The sequence below is a fragment of the Miniopterus schreibersii genome (genome assembly GCF_964146895.1).
Source record: "Miniopterus schreibersii genome assembly, chromosome: 2".
NCBI classification, from domain to species: domain Eukaryota; kingdom Metazoa; phylum Chordata; class Mammalia; order Chiroptera; family Miniopteridae; genus Miniopterus; species Miniopterus schreibersii.
Genome location: NC_138102.1, coordinates 72262060 through 72285199, shown reverse-complemented (window position 1 = coordinate 72285199; position 23140 = coordinate 72262060). Strand labels below are relative to the sequence as shown.

Below are 23140 nucleotides of genomic sequence, written 5' to 3'. Positions count from 1 at the left end.
TGATTTGCAGTTTAAAATTGGCTGCTAGATAAGGTGGGAAAGTGGGGGATGTAATCACAGACCCTTAATGGCATTTTGTGTTTGAGAAATGGCCAGATCTGCTTTTGATCCTCCGTGATGCATGCCAATTGAAACTGCTCCTTTCTTCTGATGATTTCCCTTCTTTAGCACTGTACATATATGCCTTTGTTGCACTAATGCACTGCTTAATGGGTCTGGAGATGCCGTTATTTATAGATTTCAGCTCATTCAAAGAGCAGCTGCAAGAAATCTCACAAAAAGAGAGCATCACTGTAACCTGCATATGACACTGCATTGGCTGCCAGGGAGGTGTGGGATCTTAGATCTTCAAGAATGACCCTGTCAAGCTCACCAGAAGTTTATCTGGAAAGATCTAACTTTTTTTAAAAAGTCTCTTTCTTTGACGTTTTAAATTCATCTGTCTTCTAGTTTCTGACAGCAATTTCCCTTTTGTGTTCTTGAGCTTTCAAACTTCCAGCCTTTGGGATTGGATCCTTTGTTCCTTCATTACTTCCTCTTTCCCTTTTATTTTCCTTTTTACTTTTCTTCCTTCTATGCTTAAATTCATTTGAAAAACATATGTATGCATATATATGAAATTTATATATAATTTTAAATATCTTTTATAAATTTATGAAAAGAGAGAGAGAAAAACAAGACACTCTAGATACTGTGCTTGCTAGCAGCTGGGTATGCAAAGATGACTAGTTTCCTTAATCATTCTAAGCTTGTTGTTTATTAGGGACATAGACAAAAACAACTAATTAGAATATGAAGTTACAAATGCCGATATAGAGAAAGGTACAGAATGCTATGAGAGCACAGAGGAGGGAATACATACCTCCTTTGTTTTCTTACCTTAAATAACAAACTAAAAACTACATAGAACAGGAATAGCATCTCTATGATGTATGTCAATTCATGACATTTTGAAGAGTTCAGTGATTTAATAAATGAGTAACAGGTCAGGCTTTACAGAAGACTTTCTGATTTCATGGCTTTGATGTAAAGTACTATCTGGTTCAGCCCTGACTAAATTGATCTTTGCCTAATTCCATCCTCTGCTCTTACCTCCAAAAGGTGACTTTTCTCTCTAACACTGAGAAGGATCTTTTTAGCTTTATTTGATCCAATGTCCCTACTTTACAATTCTCTCATTAGAAATTTCCTATAAAATGCAGTTCCTCATAAAATCTAATCTATTCGAAATCTCTTCTTCAAAATCTTAATTCTTTTATTTACCATTGATCAGGAGATTTTTATCACTAATAACCAATGTCCAGTATACAGTTATACGCCGCTTTACGATGGGACCGTGTCCTGAGAAATGCACCATTAGGCGATTTCGTCATTGTTGAGACTGTCACAGGGTGCACTTACACAAACCTAGATGGGATAGTCTACTACACATCTGGCCTATAAGGTATACCCCTGTCATATGTGTGCTCCATCCTCGATCGAAACGTTGTCAATATGGCCCATGGCCGTATTTAACAGACTTGAAAACTTTATCATGATTTAGGTAATCTTCATTATCAGCTGCCTCTTCATTATTCTCTTCAAGCTCTCTCCTCTAAAATACCCCAAAATTGCTCCTATCTTAGAATTAAGGACCAATGTAGACTTCACTGACATTTTGTGGAGGGAGCAGGGGAAAGATATACATAGTGTTCTTTCCAGGGAACCACCTGAAAATCAGCCTTAGTCATTCATGTTCTCTGAAGTCCCCTTTTCCATGGGTGGCCAACAAACATCCCTTTTTTCTTTCTCATCGAAGCGTTTATCCTTACCTGCCCTCTTTTACCACATTTTGCAGAGCAATTCCACTCTGCCTCAAAACTTGCAGATTTCACTCACCTCCTAGATCAGTAAAACAAAAGACGCAGCACTTCACAGGACCTATTCTCCTTAGAAGCCTGCTTAGTAATTCCCTACAGTAATTAGAGCTTGTCCTTTGGGATCTTTTAGAATTTGAAAAGATAATAGTGAAAATTGTATACAGCTGATGAAAGACATTAAGCTTTTCTAGTTGTTCCTCAGTGGGAGAATTGGTATGAATTACTTAGTTTGCCATTACAGAAAGAAAAAAATGTCTTCATTATTAATCATAGACAGTTGCTTAAAAATTATGGAGTTAATACATAAGTATCATCTATTTAACAATATTCTATATTGTTTTAAACTATGGAACATTTTCATAAGCTCAAGAAAGTAACTTGCTGATTACATGAAGAGCAAAGTGAAATATTTTCTTAGTGATAGAAGAAGAAAGTAGAACTTTGAATGGTAATACATTTTTCTTTTTACAATATATATATGATAATTGAAAGATTAAGGTTGGTGGTGTGTGGGCAGGCTAAATAGCCATCTCAGATGGTGAATAAAGAAAAATTGAATTTATTTAAGGAAAAGGGGATGGGGGATATCCAAAGGGAAGGGCTATGCAGCACTGAGTTAAAGGGTATTTGGTCCATGATGGCAGCAAAAATATACTTGGGACAGTGAAACAAGGAGGAGTATAGAAGCAGCAACAGGAGAGCCCAGGCTGGGCTGCTTTGGCTCACTGGGAAGACAGAGAGAGAAGGGGGTCCTGGAGACAAGTTCAGGACATAAGCCCAGGATAAGTTGCCACTGCCCATTGCTCCCCTGGTTGCAAGTCTCATGGGGTCCCCTCAGAGAGAAGAATGGAGGAGGAGATGGCGTTGGCATGTTCCCTTGGTGGGTCCTTTGTTCTGAGCATATTTATCGCTCTCTTGCAGGTGGAGCTTTTAGGGGAGGTCACAGGGGAGTGTCTCAATAGAATATTCATCAGCTTTCTAGGTGTGCTCTTTCAGTGTCAGGGTCTCCACTGATGGTTGATGCCAGGGCAGAGAGTTATTAGTCAATGTGGCTGGTCTTGAGGCAGCTGTTGCTACACTTGTCTGGTTTTGCTGCTTTTCTGGACATGCAGTTGAAGTACAACTGAGGCCTAGATGTTATCTTTAGGGAGTAAATACTCGGGGTCTGAACCACGTGACCAGCGATATGCTGGGGAAAGATAGTTCCCCTAGGACAAAGTTCTTGTTTTCCCAGTTTTGCCTCTTGCTTGGCATCTGGGGCATTCTGCCCTGGTGAATCTCCACCCGGATTTCTGTCCCTGGATTTCTGTCCCTGGCCCATCTAGACATATTGCTAATGAATAACTTCTATAAAAAAGAATGTTTCAGATATCATGTGAAATAAGTTTTCTTTGGAATCAACTTTAACCAGGCATTAATAAATCTGATTTTTTCATTATAATTATTTTTCTATTGAAGTAGGAATGAACTAAAGACTTAAGCAAACAAAATCATTCTTTTCAAAAAAGAACTTTAACATGATTGTCTAACCACTATACTGTACACCTGAAATAAATACAAAATAATACTGAATGTTAACTGTAATTGAAAAAAAAGTAATTTAAAAAACACAGAGAATTTTCAATACTTAAACTCATCTCCACCCCCTTTTAATAGGAATCTACATTTTATGGACAGTTACAGATAGGTTTTATTTATTCTATGTGTGTGTGTATGTGGGTCTCCTTGGAACCTGTAAAAGTTAAATAGAGTTAGAAAGAGTTGTGTTATTAAGAGTGGGAGAAACCTGTGCCATTTTTTAGGCCAAATAGTATTTTCCTAGGCTTAGTGAGTTTTAAAAACTGTTTGCCTTATTGATATAGTTCCATGAAATTCTGAACATAAATATATTTCATTGAACAGTTATAAAACTGAGTATGAGGTTTTGTACTTGAATATTCCTTAACAAAGAACAGGTTCAATTTCAGTTGAACCCTAGACAAAGCTGTACTTTTATCTTTGGCACTTGTACATCTGATTGTAAAGATCTTACTTCACTAAAAGCCATTTTCACAATTGGTCATGAATTTCTTGAAAGCTTTTGCAGTTGCATGGGCAGGAAAAAACCTACATAGAAAAATTCAAACATCTTTTAAATTACATTATATTATTTTATAAAGGAATTGTGGAAAATGAAGAAATATTCTGCTACAATTTAGGTGTGGCACAAAAAACTAGGGCAACACTTGCTTTTAGAAATATCAAGTGTTATTCACTGTTTTAGAATTAATTACATAATTATCCAGCAGAACACAAAGATCCCAGGGTACCTTAATGGGAACACTACACTTCCAAATAAAATGATAATTATCACCTACTATATTCCAAGTGCTTTATTAGCTATAATTTTTTAACTACTCACATCTCCGTGTGTAAGTAAATATCATTAAGATTATTAATCTTTCTGTTATACTAGATGGCAAATACAGTGGGACTCGGATCATGGTAGTTGATAAGATAGAAATGATTCAGAGTATTTTTTTGCATTGAGGACCATAAGACCTGACTGCCTTCCATTTACCTGCCTTTACCTTTTTGGGAAAATTTGGCCTCAGCTCAGATCCCATAGTTACAGTGTTGCTGCATCCCCAGTGGTAAACAAGATGTCCATACTGAGACTTCTTATAAATGCACCTTCTTAGTGCTATGAGGCCACAATATCTGACCAGAGATTGGTCATCAATGCATCCTTTGGACTGATGTATGACCAAAAGGGGGAACTGTGGATGAAAAAAGGGTTGTATGGAAAGTAACCTCACAGGGTGATCTGAACTTTAATTCTTAACTGGGCAGGTCATGGTGGGTAGTCATGTCCCCGGGCCTACCTGTCCATTGTTCTTGTGCCTCTAGGGTAACACACCTTTGAAAAGGAGGTATTAACTCTTAAGAGTGCACATACCCTTGTTAACTATCCTATAATCCAAATCCTGCCTTCCTTTCTCCAATCTTCCTTAATTTCAAATGCATAAAAGAAGCTACAAAACTGTTATTCTCTAAAACATTTGAGATCTTGCTCCCTGGCATATGTCATCTGTTTGGCTCAAATTAATTCTTATAAAGATTCTCTAAAAATATTAATCTTTCCATGGCTTAGAAATAAGAAAACTAAGGTAGAGAAATTGATTTGAATGATAAAGTAGGCATTATTATCTTGAATCATTTGAAGAGGCAAGTAGTCAATAGGAACAATAGATGTTAGTAGAGAACAAAAATAACTCTTGTAACTATTCATAAATTACTAGGCAGTAATTAATTGAAAATATCACCTTTCTTCCAAGCTGAGTGATCAACTCAATTTTAATTTTTTTAAAGAATTGCATGGAATCCTTGAGACTATTGGGAATGCCTAAGATGTGATAGAACTTACTTTAGAGTCACCATTCTAGGGACATGGTAGCCACATGAAGTTGTGTATCATTCAAACCACTGGATTGGGAGATTGAAGAGGTGTAATAAATTGAAAGTCACAGTGTCTCATTGGGAATAAATTCAGGTTTACAAGCCACATCTTGCCAATGAAACAGTGCTTTTTGTGATGAAACAGTAGCAATTTGTTAAGATGGGCATGAACAATTTTAAGATGGGTAGAAACTATGGGCCTCCAGGACACTCAATACCCCTTTATAAGACCATAAGCACTAAGGTAAAAACTACTATTGGGATAGACATTTACAGAGCCAAGAAAGCTAACCCCATCCCTAAAACACTGGAGCAAAAAGGCAAGGTGAGAGGAGGCTGGTTGGGCACAAGTCATAAAGCCTACAAAGTAAAGGGTTGTTCTCTGATAGAGTGTTCCAGAACTGCAGATTCACTGGACAGAAAAACATTGTGAATATTGCCCACTTCAGGAGAACCTGAGCTACAAGGAAGCCAGTCAACTAAACTTCATATGGGAAGATAAGTAAGACAAATAGTGACTTTGTGATGATATGAAAGGACTCTACTACAGAACCACTTGAGCAGAAGAATGAACACATTGTAGCCTGACTTTGCTTTAATGTTCTGAAATGGTTGGAGGTAAACAGAAAAAAAAATTACTCTGAGGTTTCGTCACAGAAATGTTGCTGATGTGTGCCTAGCCAAAGGGCAGACATATCGGTTAGCTACATATTTATGTCATTGAGTTTATTTAATATGGTGAAGATCTCTTGTCTGATAGCATCCATTCTCTGAGGTCTTTGATGCACATATATAAGCAAGTTCTGAATTCGTTTAGCTAGTAGAGTTTAATTGCAAGGTAGAAAATATTTGTTTTGAGTACAGTTTTCTCTCAGAGTTAGAATTATTCACTACTGTGTGATGAAGATGTTTCATCTTTCTGAAAGACTGTTGGAAAAAATTATCCTCTATCGCACAAGCCCCTACAGTTGTGGGCTAGGGATTTGTGGAGAGCACTTAAACAATTTGGTCATTACCCACATATCTTTGAGATATTGAAATCTGAGCTTCCATTTGAATTAAACTGATACTCAAATGGCAACAAATTGTTCTTTGACAGTACAGTATTTAAAGGGTTACTGAAGCTTGCACTTAGAGATCAAATTAATAAAAGAGAATATCATAAAGAGCCAAACTTAACACTGGATACACTGACAAACATGCCGTAACATCTAATTCTAAAATACTCATTAACAGAAATGTGGTTTTAAAAAAATTCTAAATTTATACCTAAATAAAAATAACTATTTGAATTCAATTGTTAGATCAAAGTCAAAATTCTCACCTATCACCCAGTTTTGAACTAGTGAGCGTGCAATTAAAATGAGTATATATGAATGTTATGTCTTTGCATTTTTTAAGGATGGAAAGAAGTTACAGAGTTTTATAAAAGTGTGATATAGAGGGGCCCTTTGCAACTTTATTTAATGTTTTATTATTTGTTTTTGTTAGAAATGTGCTTTGAAAAGTCTAATTATATATATATATATATATATAATATAAAAACCTTATAATCGCTACCTGATTGGAGATTAAAGATGGCAGCAGACCAATTGGAAGCTACACTGACACTCTCCCAGGACCAATCTGTAATTACAACTAAAATATAGAAAACCATCCTGAATAATCAACTGCAACTAAGGATGAGTTGGAGAGCACCCTCATAACCAAGGAGGAAAAGTGAAGACCACACAGAGACTGGCAGGAAGTGAGGAGACCTGAGAGGGCTGGCTGGGCTCCCACAGGCAGCAGCTGAAGGTCCAGAGGGATATCTCAGCTGTGGGGGGTTCCCACTGAGGACTCTGGGGCCTAAACTCCAGACTGGGCTTCCCAGCCCAGAGCACCAGAAGTGAGAAAGGTGCCCACGTAACATCTGGCTGTGAAAAGCAGCTGGGTTTCTGTCTGCCAGGGAGAGATGGCTGGAAAAGCAGGCATCCTCTTAAAGAGTCATTGCACAACATTTCATGTACATCCATTCACCTTGGACTCCAGCAGAGGAAAGGCAAAGTGGACTGAGCTGTGTGAAGAGAATTAGGATTGTGGGCTCTGGAGATTGATATCAGAAGGCACCCCCGACTGGGGATTGAGCCCACAACCCAGGCATGTGCCGTGACTAGGAATCGAACCTCGATCTCCTGGATCCTAGGTCAATGCTCAACTGCTGCTGAGCCATGCCCAGCTGGGCAGGGTTGTCCACTTTCACCACTCTTATTCAACTTAGTACTGATTGCCACAGTGATCAGACAAGAAGAAAACATAAAAGGCATCCAAATTGGAAAGGAAGAAGTAAAACCGTCATTATTTGCAGATGACATGATATTGTACATAGAAAACCCTAAAGACTCCACCAAAAAACTACAAGATTTAATAAATGAATTCGGCAAGGTAGCAGAATACAAAATTAACACCCAGAAATCGATGGAATTTTTATACACCAATAATGTACTCTTGGAAAGAGAAAGTAAAAAATCCCATTTACCACTGCAACAGAAAAATTAAGGTACTTAGGAATAAACTTAACCAAGGAGGTAAAAGACCTGTACTTGGAAAACTACAGGATGTTGCAGAAAGAGATAGAAGAAGATATAAACAAGTGGAAGAATATACTGTGTTCATGTATTAGAAGTATCAACATCATTAAAATGTCCACACTACCTAAAGCAATCTATAAATTCAATGCAATTCCTATTAAAATACCAACAGCATATTTCACAGGCTTAGAACAAATACTGCAAAAATTTTGGTGGAACCCAAAAGGACCCCAAATTGCCACGGCAATATTGAGAAGGAAGAACAAAGTTGGAGGGATCACAATACCAGATACCAAGTTATACTACAAAGCCACTGTAATCAAAACAGCCTGGTATGGGCACAAGAACAGGCATATAGATCAAAGGAACAGACCAGAGAACCCAGAAATCAACCCAAACCATTACACTCAATATTTGACAAAGGAGGCAAGAATATACAATGGAGTAAAGACAGTCTCTCCAATTAATGGTGTTGGGAAATTTGGACAGGTACATGCAAAAAAATGAAACTAGACCACCAACTTACACCGTACACAAAAATAAACTCAAAATGGATTAAAGACTTAAATGTAGGATGTGAAACCACAAAAATCCTTAAAGAAAACTTAGGCAGCAAAATCTCAGACATCTCTAGTAGCAATATGTTTACAGATAAATCTCCTAGGGCAAGAGAAACAAAGGAGAAAATAAACCAATGGGACTACATCAAAATAAAAAGCTTCTGCACAGCAAAAGAAACCATCGACAAAATGAAAAGGGAGCCCACTGTACGGGAGAATATATTTGCCAATCACACATCTGATAAAGGGTTAATATCCCAAGTATGTAAAGAACTCATACAACAAACATAAGGAAGACAAACAAAGGACTTAAATAGACACTTTTCCAAAGAGGACATACAGATGGCCAAGAGACGTATGAAAAAATGCTCGGTCACTAATCATCAGAGAGATGCAAATTAAAACCACAATGAGGTATCACTTCACACCTGTCAGAATGGCTCCATCAACAAGTCAACAAACAATAGGTGCTGGCAAGGGTGTAGAGAAAAGGGAATCTTAGTACACTGCTGGCGGGGATGCAGACTGGTGCAGCCACTAAAGAAAACAGTATGGAGTTTCTTCAAAAAATTAAAAATGGAATTGTCATTTGACCCCAGTGTCCCCACTTTTTAAAAATATATCCAGCCCTGCTGGGCGTGGCTCAGCGGTTGAGCGCCGACCTATGATCCAGGCGATTGGGGTTCGCTTCCCGGTCAGGGCACATGCCCGGTTGCAGACTTGATCAATGACTCTCTCATCATTGATGTTTCTATCTCTCTCCCCTTCTCCTTTCCTCTCTCTGAAATCAATAAAGATATATTTTTTTAAAAAAATAAAATAAAATAAAAATAATAAAAATATATCCTAAGAAACCCAAAACACCAATCAGAAAGAACTTAGGCACCCCTCTGTTCATAGCAGCACAATTTACAACAGCTAAGATCTGGAAACAGCCCAAGTGCCCATCAGTAGATGAGTGGATAAAAAAGCTGTGGGACATTTACGCCATGGAATACTATGCAGCTGTAAAAAAGAGGGATCTCTTACCCTTTGGGACAGCATGGATGGAACTGGAGAGTATTATGCCAAGTGAAATAAGCCAAAGAAAGACAAGTACCACATGATCTCACTCATATGTGGAATGTAGTGAACAAAATAAACTGATGAACAAAATAGATCCAGAGACATAGAAGCATGGAGCAGACTGAGGGATCTCAGAGGGAAGGCAAGGGTGGGGCAGAGGGTGGGGAGAAATTAATCAAAGAACTTAGAGGCTTATATGCATAATCTATGGACACAGATATTGGTATGGGGAAGGCCTGGGGATGGGGTGGATGAGAGGGGGAGGGGATCAATGCGGGTATAAGGGGAACATCTGTAACACTTTCAACAATAAAGATAAATTAATATATATATATTACATACATACACACACACATACGCTGTGCATTTCAAGGAAAATTTGTGGCCAGTTAAATTTATCTTTCCACAGAACTAAAGAACAAATGCTTTGCCTTTGCTGCCCCAGCACCCTCTAGATCTTCTTTTATGAGCAGCATGCCCTTCTTTCCTTTTGCCTTTCCTGACTATTGTAATTTGCATACACTCCTTTATCAGTCTCATGGTGAATAGATTCTTGTTTTTTTCTTTCTCCTCTATACTTTTTCTTCCCCTCTGAATGCATTGCATAGATGACCGTCTTCCAAAATAACAACATCAATTAATTTTTTAACTTTAAAAAAATCATATTTAGCCCTGAGTCTGCCCTCTCCATTGATGTGCAGTGTGTGGAAGAGTCTGTGCAGGGACTGATAAGCCCCGTTCCTGAAGTCTCTTTAGTGGGGGGCCAGGTGCTCACTGATCTTGCAAACGGGCTGTTTATTCAGGCGGCCCTGGCCCTGGGTGGATTGAGAGTTGACCCTCCTGTCTCAGAGGGCTCAGAACCAACTCAGGAGACAGCTCTACTTCTGTGCCTGTGATTGGATGTTGTTCTTTGTTGTTTGTTTTTAATAGTTTGTCTTTTGAAGGCTTCCTCAGTTTACTATTACAGTTTTTCACACACTCCTTTCCCCTTTTGCAGAATCTGATGATCTCCGTGGGGACCCTGCACTCAGCCTTCAAAGTGTTCCTGCCCCCCAGGATGCTCGTAATTCAGTAGTAGATGCTGGTGGCCTTGAAAGCATCACCCAGTGTCCCCAGCAGCTTCCTCAGATGATGGCTGCAGGTAAATGTCGGTGGCCTGCCCAGTCACAAGGCATTTTGAGTTCTTAGTGGAAAAGCTTAGCCAGTCATAAAAATTGCATTGAATCCAGGGCTTGGGATCCTTAAATCAGGCTGTGGAACAAGTGAACATCAGAGAACACTTAGTCAAATTTAACATATTCTGTGGTGTGTATGTGTTGTTGTTGTTTTAACTCTGTGCTATTTGTTTTTAGTATCATTTATTTGTTATTTTGTTTTAATGAAAATCTGTGCTTATAAGAAATATTTTAGAAAAGTCACTTAAGGCAGACATCTGCAATTTCTTAATGCAATACTGTAAAGAGTTTGTAAAGGAGGAAATCTGTTACAAGGTAACAATAAATTCAGTCAGGACCAGTTTCATGACTTGGCAACCATTCTAGAGATGCTGTTAGTTAGAAGGTGTGCCTGCTCCAGCATTGAATCCAGAAGCAGCTGAATTTATTTATTCTCTGTCTGCCTAGCCAATTGACTTGTTTTACCAAGAGAGTATTCCTGCTCTGCCTCTCAGCCTTGAACCTAACTAATGTTGCTTCACTAGGAGAAGGAAGCGATTCTTCAATATTTTCCAAAAGTACTTCCTTAATGGCATCCTGTGTATAATATAAACTCCATGTCATTAAGTTTCCTCCCAGAATGTATTCGGAAACTCTTTATATTTCGGTCTGAAGAAAACGTTGCTGTAGATTATGTGCTTTATTTTTCTGTGGTTTGGGAATATGCTAAACGAAGCCTCACATCTCTAGAAAAGTGATTTCCTTTAAAACAAACACCCTTGGTGTGGACTCCAAGTCACTGTTTGTTTTTCCCTGCAGCTGCGGATGGTTTGGGGAGTATAGCGATAGACACAACCCAGCTCAACATGTCGGTGACAGATCCCACAGCCTGGGCCACCGCCATGAATAATTTGGGCATGGTTCCCGTGGGGTTGCCTGGACAGCAGCTTGTGTCTGGTAAGCTTTCTCTGGGTTTGAAGCAGCAGCGCCAAAGAGCGGAGGTGACAGGTGCCCAGGAATCTCTCCGCACGCAGGTGTTGAGCGTGGTCTGTGATTTACGACCGGGGCATGTTTGGCAGGTCGTGCTTGAGATTCTTTTCCTCCTCACCTTGCTCTTTTGCCTAATAGCTGTTCTCAGAAAAAAAGGCCACATGCAGCATCTATCACCTGCAGCATTGCAACATCGATTTCATATTTCAACTTGGTAAACAGAGGGCTGATATTTGCTTTCCAATGTGCAAAACTCTTTCCCACGCCCTATGCCGTTTGATTCCACAGCCTTCACTTTGATACAGATGGATACTTACTGTTGTTGTTCTTATCAATGTTCTCATTTTGAAAACAGGGAGCAGAAGAGCAGAGTTGAGGTTACGAGGTTACTCTTCCAGCATTGAAGTAGCAGAGCTAGAAATCCAGCTCAACTAACACTCAGTTCCACCTTTTCTTTCCACCACACTTTGGAATCATAATACAATGCATTCAATAGAGAAAATGTTTCAAAATGTCACAAAGTAGGAGGTCATCATTTAATTTGATCATGTTTATTTTCTATGTGCCCTCTAACAAGAGCTGTGGGAAATAAAATATATGCCTATATAAGTGTCCTTGAGGAGCAGGTCTCCCTAAATTGAAAAACACAGCAACAAAAAAAAGCATAAAAATGTGTAGAATCAGTTGTTAGGTAGTGGGTCAGTACGAGAAATGTCGTTATTTGCAGAAAGATCAATGACTAAGGCTCTGAGGAAGCTGCTATCAGGGAGATGGGAGTTGAGCTGTCTGGAAAGATACATAGGATTTGCAGTATTTCATTCATTCATTCATTCATTCATTCATTCATTCATCACATACAGAGTGTCCCAAAAAAATGTATACATACTTTTTTCTGATAGCTCAATTGATATTTCTTTCCTTTCAGATTTAACTAATTAGAATCAGTAATTATTCAAAGTGTTTATACATTTGGGAGGAACTCTATATTTTTTGAGACACTGTCCCGGTGCAGGGACTCCAGCAGTAAAAAAAACAAGCGTGGTCCCTGCCCTTCCAGAATGTGCATTTGAGAGGTGACAGTCAATTATAATACTAAGTTCCATGCCCACAGGCCTGCGTACTTTGTGCTGAGTCGACCAAGCATTTAGTTTCTTTTTTTCCTTTTTTTGTCGATATTAGCCATAGATGTGAAAGTCTAAACTAGCTATAGTAAATTGTATATAATTTATATGTATGCATGTACATATATGCATACACATATGTATATACACATACACACACACATATATGTACAAATAAGTAAGTACATAAAGTTCTTTTTAAATATAACAAGAACATGAGAGGATGGGAGACGGGAAAATGGGAGACAGAAAAAGGAAAGTCTACGATTAAGTTGTAAAACATTATACTTAATACACTTATAAAATTCTCCAAAATGTTATTAACTTCATACAGTTGAAGATTAGTCTGCTGCAGGATGTATGCGTGTGCACATGAATGGTATTTCCTATGGTTTGAACATGTGTTTATTCAGAACCCTTTTTCCTAAAGCTAATCTAGACACATACTTACTTTAATTACTTGAGAGTAAAGATTTATATTTTTCTACCTGCATTTTCCCACATTTTCTACCCACATAACTGAAATCTTTATAGCAGAAATTACTTTACTTTTGTCCCCACCTCCCACCTCTCTCAGAAATGTTGGGTGACTTCCAGAGTGAGCCACACCCCAATAATTCATTATTTTTTATTATTTTTAGTCTTCTGACATTTTAACCATGACCAATTTATGATTTTCTCAGCAACTTACCATGTAAAGAATTACAGCCCTACTCATTATAGAAGATTTACCATATCTGTCCTGAATTACTCTCTCTCTTGTGTTAGCCAAACTGCCTTTCCTGGGAATTCCTTCTTTCCCAACTCTGCCAGTTGAACTCCGCTTTGCTTTGTTCTCGGGGCTGCCAGCAGAGGGTATGCAGAGTCTCAGGGTCAGGCTCTGCTCTATTCATTAGTGTTCATGTATTTTTCTTACAGTAGTTTTTCTGTACAAATATTTTAATCATATTAGATATAAGATACTCTATATGTATTTTTGACACCTTATTCTAAATTATTTTTTTCCATTTTATAGTTTTATATTTAAAACTTATAAAACCGCATTGAATAAATCTTTCTTAGTTTATTCAGTTATTCTAGTCTTATGTTTAGGCTTCTTCCATTTTTTCCCTTACTAGCCAAGTTTCTTTGGAGAACTTAATCTCTTTAAGCATATAAAAGCATTTCACCATTTCACCTAAAATGGTGATTGTATCTCTTTCAGGGGACTATTGTGAGATTTAAATATGATAACTTACATAAAATACAGCTATTTGTTTCTTTTCAGCATCGTCAGAGAGCCACAGAATGTTGCTTCTCACTCAGTTTTCATGCCGGCCAGTATGGCCGTAGAATGTGAGAGGCAGTCTTTAATGTCTCAGAAGGGATTTAAAGATTATTTAGTGTAACCTTCCTTCCAAGAAATCTCCTCTAAAACATCTCTGACAGGATTATGGAGAGGCTGGATTTTATGAGCACTTGGCCTTCTCCCAAGCTTCTGATATTTCTAAATGACTAACTACTCTTCCCATATTAGTTCAAATTAAACTGACACTAAGTCCCATTCCTTACTACTTCTGCTGTTCAATAAAATTACTAGCAAAGCAAGGTGTATAGTTTTAATATTCTATGATTTTAGCAAAGGGATTTTCCAGGAAATCAGGTCACTTACTACACGCTTTTCTGAGCTGTAATTGTAAGCTCCCACAATCACGCCTCTTCCATTTCCCCCCCACTTCATCATCCAGATGTTCCCCACCACAACCCATCCCCACTTTCAGGAACTTCCCTTTTACCTTCTTCAATATGAAGTGCTACCTGAGATCATTACATTGAGTTTGTTTATTTTACCCAAAATATATCATTATGTTGTTATATTCTAGCCCTAAATTCCACACTCCAAAGCTTGGTTTATCTCTGAGATAATATTTACCTCCTATGTTATTGTTTCCTGTTTTATTCCCCATACTTTTAGTTTTGTAGAATTATTTATTTGTATTGCTGTTGATTTGTTCTTATTACTTTGTGCACTGGCATTGTCACCTGATGGTTGGTGGCATCAATTCAGTGCCAACAGGACTCCCCAGTTTGAGGTGCGGTGAAGAAAGCAGCTTTGTTCAGTGCAAGGAGCTGAGCTGTGAAAACAGCATGGCTGTGGGAGCCCTGGGCCAGGCCCCTCTCCAGCTAGCCAGCTCCGCTCTGCTCCTCCTGTGCGGGTCTGCGCTGTCCTGCGCTGGTCTGCTCTGCTGGGGTGAAACATATTTGCTGGTTCATCTCTGGGTTTCAGCTCCAGTCAGGGAAGTGCAGTCTTTGGCCTTGGGGGGAAAGGGAAAGTGCACTTGCAGAGCCAGAGGGGAGCTGACTTATACAGACAAAAGTGTCTACCCCTGGTCACTGATTGGTCTGGCCTCATGCAGAGGAGGACTCCAAAGCCTTGCAGTTTGGTACGAACAGCACTGTCCTGATTGGTGAGAATGGAGCTGCTCTGACTGGTTAGTGAAGAAGCTGATGGAGATGAAACTGTGCAGCCTTGGTTGGATGGGAGACACCTCAGTCCTATTGATTAAAATAGGATCCCAGGACCTCCTTTATAAGGACTGGCTCGGGTGGCAGAAATGCAGTGCAGGCCGGCAGGTAGCTCAGTGCAGGCTTCTCACTGAAGCGCACTTCGCATGAGAGGCCCCTGGGTAGACATGGCTGCTAGACTCTGTGTTTTAAATTTGAACCAGTTAGCCACCAGGAACTCTTCTTAGCATGTATTTTCCTTCTCAGGGTCCAAAGTGTATACTTTCTAAACTGCTCTATTGGAACATCAGTGTCCCACAGTTGTTGTTAGGTAGGGCACATGTCAAATAAGTGTTTACATGGTCTAAAACTTTATGTTTAACTTTATGTGTAACTCAAGTAATTTGCTTTCTTTGTGTTTCCTCAGAGCCGTTACCATGCTGATGTGCAAAGTGTAGTTTCAAAGAGTCATATCTAGTATGTAGGATTTCCCAAACTTGATTCAGCCTTTAAAAAATCTATTAGCATCTCAGGAGACACTAGAATATAGACATCTACCAAATTTTTCCACCAATGGTGGAGATGCTTTTCCACTACCATCCATCTTTCTCTGCCATATATAATATCTTCCCTGTGATCTAGTTTACAATTTTGTTTGTGTTTTCACTGAACAGTGTCACTCCATAATCTAAAATTTCAAAATAGTTCTCTTGTGGTCAGCTGCTGCCTGAAGCCTTCCCAGGAACTCCCACCTCTGGCCATAAACTGCAATCCAGAATATTAAATCCTGAACTTTGATACCATCTGTGACCAGCTGCTCCCTTCCTATATACCCTGGCTTCTTTTCCAAAGTTATAATCACCAACTAGAAGAGTTGAAAAGCAACAGCTTAGTCCCCAGGTTTTAAGTTTCTTGTCCAAGCCTGCATGTGAACTGGTAATACTTTCTGGATATATACCCTGGCCTTGAGATTATACCTTGCTTATCTCCAAACTTTTTGAAAAATGTTTTCCTAATGTCAGCATTCCCCCTTAGTTGTTGTTGACTATAAGTTGACATATATTCTCACCCTAAGTTCCTTAGCATGCCATTTGTCGTATTTTGAATACATGTTCTGAAGAATCGTCACACCTCCCTATCAGCTATGAAGGGCTATGTACAGGACAGTGCCACTTGCCTTATCAGGGACTAACATGGAGCCAATAAAAGAACGTCTTGACTCTTACACATATATGTCAACACTCCGAATTGTTCCTCAGCTCATACCTTGCTGTTTCTTCTTCAGAAGCCCTGAGTTTCTATCCCCGCTCCTGCTCCCTGCCACTCTGAGAAGAGTTTAGCTTTGAAACTCATAAGAGTTACAGGGAGGCCAGAAGGGCCACAGCCCCCTCTCCACCCTCTTCCTTCCCGTCTCCCATTTACTGATGCTTCCACCCATTTTAATTCCACTCTACTTCCTTGCATATTTTTTCCAGTTTCCTTCTTGAGTTGTTTAATCCTCCCGGACCACCTTTCTGCTCTTTAATACGCCCAGATTTGAAGAGGCATTTGTTAAATTCTTTCATCTCCTGAAGCATCACTCTTTTAACTGGGATTTATTGAGCCAGACGTTGTGCTAAATACTGGGAATATAAGACATACCCCTCACTTTCATGTTTTAGAGCCTGGTGGGAGACCCAGAGAAGAGTAAATAAGCAAATACAAATCAACATGATAAGTGGTTCTGCTACTGACAGATAAAGGGTGCTGTAAGATGTCACTGGAGAGTGTTAAGCAGGGGAGTGGGATGATTAGAGTTGTATTTTTACAAAGCACTTTTGTAAGTCCTGCAGATAACTAATGGGAGTGCGGAAAGGTTGTGGCAAGGAGGTGGGATGGGGGCCGTAGCAGTTACTCAGATAAGAGATGATGATGGCAATAGTGGCGATAATGACCATGGCACAGGAGATGGAGAGAAGTGAAGGCACCCTTCAGACACTGAATTATAGAAACAGCGGGAATTAATGACCGAGGCCACGTAGAGTGTAAGGAGAAAGGAGAACGAGCAATGGCTCCTGGGTTTCTAGCTTTGGAAATGGTGTAAGTGTGGGGTCATTTACTGAGATGGGAAAGGCTGGAAGAGAAGAAGGAGAAGGGTGGGGATATGGTTTCTTTTTGGATGTGCTGAATTTGAATAACTGTTAGTTGAAAGAAAACATGGGGTAAACAGTCACATTTTGGTTCTAGAGCTCACAAAAGAAGGGTGGATGGAGATGTAGCTTTGGCAGCCTCGGCATGTGGATAGTCACTGGAGATCTGTGTACCTTCCTCTTCTGGCCACCCTTTTGCTGTGACATTAGAAATGGACCCCTAGCTGCTCACTCAGGTGTCAGCCCAACCTCCAGTTGTGTCTCTGCATATTTTTTCTCTACTTCTGTCCCACTAGATTCTTGTCCATTGCTGGGCTCCAAGGTCTGAATTAAGAGAAAAAGTCTAGACAAAACGAAGGTAATCTAAGATTCTGTTCTGAAACCATCTCATCAGCTCACAGAGACACTCAGATGGACTGTCTGTTGATAAACCATCCCACATACTTGTTTTTAAAATGAAAATAATACTCAAACCAGCAAACTTCCTTTCTTCAGTCCCCTCAGATATTAATGGTGACATGCTCTGACACGAGTGATTAAGGGGCTGCAGATAGCCTGGTTTATAGTTGTTGAGCTCTCTATAAGATAATGCTCAGAGTCCTCTTTTGTTTTTATTTTCCATCTGTTGAAAGATTTCTCATTATCAGGTGTCAGAAAACAAATAGGCTCTTGACTTATGTTTCACAATTTATGTACCTAGTTTCCTATATTTTTGACAGTTTGGTTACATTTTCCAGAGTTATTTACCCTTTTCTCCCCAGGACATTAGGACAAGTACATTGGTATAGTCATTCATTCACCACAATGTTACTGGAGGTTCAAAATGTACAGTGTATTTTACAAGGCACCAGAGAAATAGCAATTTACACGACAGACAGGTGATACTCCTGTGGAGAATACATATTTCTAAAGAAGCAGATGTTACCAAATAACCGTGCAAATGGTTATTTAATTACATTTGTGGGGTATTATGAAAGAGGGATGGGGGAGCCTAACTTAGCTTGGAGGTATTGGAGGAGACTCAGAAAAGGCTCCTCTAAAGAGGCAATATTTAGGCTAAGACCCGAAAGATAAATTACAGTGAACCAGGTCACAGGAGGGAAGAAAGGAAGAAAAGGGGAATTTGGGAAGATAATTCTAAAAAGCAGAAAATGCCCAGCACAAAAGCCTGAAGTGATAGGAGCTTGGCTCCTTTAAGGAACTAAAAGGTGGATATATGTGGGCAAGAGGTTGTGGCTGCAACGGGCTTAGTAGATTGGCCAGATCTTGCCTACCAAAGTAAAGAGGACAGATTTTATTTGTGTGCAAATTTTGGAAGGATTTTAAGTGGAGAAATAAACTCTAAATCATTTTATAAAAAATTACTTGAGTTGTTTTATACGCACAAGACTGAAGAATGGCAAGAGAGGAGTCTGGGAGTTCACCTAGAGGTAGCTGATGGAAGTCCAGAAAGGGGAATTTGGGAAGATAATTCTAAAAAGCAGAAAATGCCCAGCACAAAAGCCTGAAGTGATAGGAGCTTGGCTTCTTTAAGGAACTAAAAGATGGATATATGTGGGCAAGAGGTTGTGGTTGCAACGGGCTTAGTAGATTGGCCAGATCTTGCCTACCAAAGTAAAGAGGACAGATTTTATTTGTGTGCAAATTTTGGAAGGATTTTAAGTGGAGAAATAAACTCTAAATCATTTTATAAAAAATTACTTGAGTTGTTTTATACGCACAAGATTGAAGAATGGCAAGAGAGGAGTCTGGGAGTTCATCTAGAGGTAGCTGATGGAAGTCCAGAAAGAGATTGTGGAGTGGATGGCCTAAGTCTATCCACACGGGACTGGAACTTGAGCACCTACTATGTGTCAGGATTGCCAGAGGTGCTAGGGACACAAACTTCCTCCTGGAGCCGTCATTCTAGTGCTGAGTTTATAATGTGTGTGTCTACAGTGTTTTTAGAGATAAGAGAATGTGGAGAAAATTGTTTCTAAAAAATATTTGCTTCAGCCGGTGCTCTGTGCCACAGACGGTAATCGACATCACTTAAAACAAATCTAGGCTCCTCAGCAACTCCTCATAAGTGACCACAGCCTATATCTTTGTTGGCTAGAGATGTTACGCAATGAAAATCCTTTTCAGATGCTTGCATAACGATATAGTCATCTGAAATATAGTTATTTTTTCTTCCATGGAATGTAGAACATAAATTTCACTTCTCTGAGTTTTTCTATAAAGAGGGAGATAATATCAATATCAGAGAATTGTCGCAGCTTTCAGAACTGGTAATATAAACTATGGGACATATTGTAGGGATTTAAGCATTTTTGTTTTCTGTGCCCTCACTGGAGAGCATTTTAGGGAGGAGTAGGTAAGCAGAGAAGGGGGACCTTGGATGCCTCCCTATTTTAAGGGAATGAAAAAGGAAGAACTGGCCCCTGTGAAAAATGATTCTTTTGTCCTGACTTTTTTCCTGTTCTAGGAGCAGTGCCAACCATTCTCCCTCAGAGGCCTCCACTGCACCCGGGGCCTGCCCATCAGTGTAGCTCTGTGACAACATTACTCCAAGTATTGCCACGAGCCACCTGCGCCAACTTGCCCTTGACTGTAGATTTCAGGGCCTATTTCAGACCTTTGGAAACAGGAGGTCCTGGAGACTACAACTAAAAGTTTAAGACCACAGCTCCTTAAAGCTGATTTAAGTGGTGTCAGTTACCTCCTTCAGGGGCTGAACTGGTAGGGAAACAAAACAAAACAAAAAATAGCTCCTTTGGCTTGGGAATGGGCAGGGAAGCTTGCCTCATGCTATATTTCTGTCGTAACTGAACATGGTTTGTAAAAGTAGCTGAGCCCAAAACAAAAACTACCTAAAAGGTAACTGCAGATGCAGATTTGAAAATCATATATTAAGTATCTACTATGCGCAAGCACTTGGTATAATCTCATTTAATCAGGTTTTATCTTGGAAAAAGATGTCTTAAGCATCAAGACACACAACGTTGAACTGTAATAAACTATACTTTCCTCCTCGTCAGGGACATTAGCTTGCTATCATAGAAGACACATTTTGACCTTGAAGCTTTACTTCTGAAAGTTTAAGCTTGTGGGGCAAAGGGACACTTTATCCTTAAGGGGAAGGAGAAATACTGTAGTCTTCAGATTCATAAATCTTTCCAACCACAAGGGCATCTTTAAAGAAATATTCCTCACTTCACTGGATGGGACTCTTGTGACCTCCATCAGTTAATGCTTCCTAGTCACTTATTCCATCTCAGCAGGAAAAATAGGCCTCAGCGCCCTAACGTGAGGTGACTGAAGTCTCCACAGGGGATCCTCTCACCGAGTGAATCACTGCTGATGAGATTCTAACCAGAGACATTTTTATGAGCTGTGCAATCACTCAAAAATGCTCATTTCGTATTTTCAAAAGTTAGTGGCCTCTCTCTTGGAAACCATGTATTTGAGAACATCTTTTGAATTTGTTCATCCCCAGCTGTGAGAAAATACTGCCTAGTCACGGGTAGAAGAAAGCAATTTAGAAAAATAAATGAGGAAGACGGTGATTTCATCGTTGTCTGGATTTCTGTGTCATTTTGCTGGGACTTGGCCAGGGGAGGGGCAGGCCAGAGTCTCTGTAGGAGCAAGGGGAGGAGGCGTGTGTGCAGCAGGCCCCGACTGACTGGAAAGGACTGGGAAGGGCATGGAGGCACAAAACCAGTCAGCAACATGTGAGGAAGCAGAGGGCCAGAACCCTGGAGACAGGGTGTGACTCCTCCCCTGCTCTGTCACATGGGGACAAGGGCTTTGCTACGCCCACCTGCCAAACAAGGGTATCAGGATCCCTTAACACACTGAAATTCTATGATTTAGGAAAATCCTAAAAATCAAATCATAAGACATTACTATGCGCAATGCTAGACTGACCAGCACCCAGTTAATGCCTTGAGGAAGTAAAGCAAGATAGGAACTCTTAGCAGAAGCCACAGGAAGAGTATCTCTGTCATTAAGACAATCTTTGGGGGGGTGTTGGTGTTTTTGTTTGTGCATTTGTTCCTTAATAGATCCAGAGAGCACCTGCAGACTTAATCACACATGTAGCCATGTGAGTGATATCGGAGAGTCATGGTGGGGAACTTTAATCTTTCTAGAAAGGCTTTGAAGAAAAAAGCTGCAAGAGAGGGAAGGACACATTCTTGCCAGTTTCAAGGCCTTTGACACAGCAGTTGGCAGCTGCTGAGTAACCAATAGTGGAGGGCAAATGTAAAACGAGCAGCAGTGTCAATGCTAGAAATTGAAAAGTGTGAGTAGGGCCTTTTGTATCTCAGTTTTTCCTATCAGTGTGAGATAGGATACAAACCATCTAAAATCCTAACTAAGTGGCCTTACTTGTTATTTGTAATTGCTTTTCATCATGGCTATGTCTGATCTATGACGTTAGAGTTCCCTGAAGGAAATTAGGAACTTTATAATAATACGAGTAAGAAGAAACCAGATATATATGTTCTCAGCTACTCCTTTGCAAAGCTCTTGCTGTTCTCGAGCCCAAGCTCAAGCCACGGGAAAGCGCCACCTGTACAGCCCGTGTGCCTGGCTCCTTCTCCGGACGCATAAACTAAGTGGTCTTTTCAAACGGCCTCCTGCTGGGCTCCATGTTTAGAAAGGAAAATAAATAAGGCCATGTTTGTTCCAATTGTGCTATCGGGAACCTGAAAACAAGACTTGGGGCAAAAAATAACTGCTGAAGTATGGATAATTAAGAATTTATTGTAATGTGGTATCCGTTGTATGGGAAGATAATAGCACCAACTCAGTAGAAATAATAAGATTTGGGAGTTAGAGAAGACTTTAAAAAGGAATATTTCATAGGTATTTAGTGCTTAATTTTTCAGAGCTATTTCAGGTACAATGCTTCATGTAAGCCTTGGTGACCTGCTCCCCGGTGGCAGATGTGTGTTATACTTCACATGCTCGTGGCAGAAGTTGCTAACCTATCGGGCCCCTCTTTCCTACTGAAGTCCACAGCAGGCAGCTCAAAGAACATGAAAGTTTCTTGTGGCCAGTTACTTGTACTTCCAGCCAAATGCATGTCAAGGCAACTACTGTTGTGTGTTGGCTGAAAATGAATTTTTCCCCCAGCAACAATTCAAAAACACATTGAATTGCCTCATGTTCTTTTTTTCTTAATCTTTGTGATCCACCTTTTTATATGAATTATGACTAATTCAAATTGTCAGAAATACCTGCAGAGCTGCGCCTGGGTTTGCCTCAAACTCTTTGGTACCAACTTATAATGTTCAAAATAGGGATCCATTTACTCTAGCAGCCTCACACTGATTTGTTTTTGTTTTTGTTTTTTTGTCTAAGGACAGAGAAAAGAACATAGAAAATGGGTTTTTAAAAAATACTTCTTAGTAGAATCACTCATTTCACACTTTGAATGAAAAAACAAATATGTAAAGAAATTAGTAGTTTTTAAGGAAAAACATATTTTAATGTGTATATAGAAATAAAGCCAAATGTGCAGAAAATATTGAAATTAAAATTTTATTCTAAAAAAAAAACCAAATGGAATTTTGAATTAATATTAAACCTCCCCCATACACACTTTTAGGGATGCCATAGTATTTCTAATGTCATAGTTGGACAATATCCATCTTTTCTGCCTTCCTCCCTCTCTTCTTCCCTCCCTCCAGTCCCCCTTCCCTTCCTTTCTTTCTTCCATATTTGTGAAGAACTAAAGTTATTTATCTCTCATTGAGCTCATACTCTGATGGTAGAGACAGAT

At 39.5% G+C, this 23140-nt stretch overlaps 1 protein-coding gene across 8 annotated transcripts in view; it reads left to right on the top strand.

Annotated features, from left to right (window-relative positions):
• ENOX1 (ecto-NOX disulfide-thiol exchanger 1) overlaps positions 1 to 23140 on the top strand; it is a 540681-nt gene that overhangs the window by 318483 nt on the left and 199058 nt on the right. For all 8 annotated transcript variants that reach the window (XM_081130691.1, XM_081130692.1, XM_081130693.1 and 5 more), the window contains 2 exons: positions 10490 to 10633; positions 11466 to 11603. In XM_081130691.1, the coding sequence (XP_080986817.1) occupies positions 10621 to 10633; positions 11466 to 11603 (151 nt within the window). In that variant the 5' untranslated portion in view covers positions 10490 to 10620. The remainder of the gene's footprint in view (positions 1 to 10489; positions 10634 to 11465; positions 11604 to 23140) is intronic.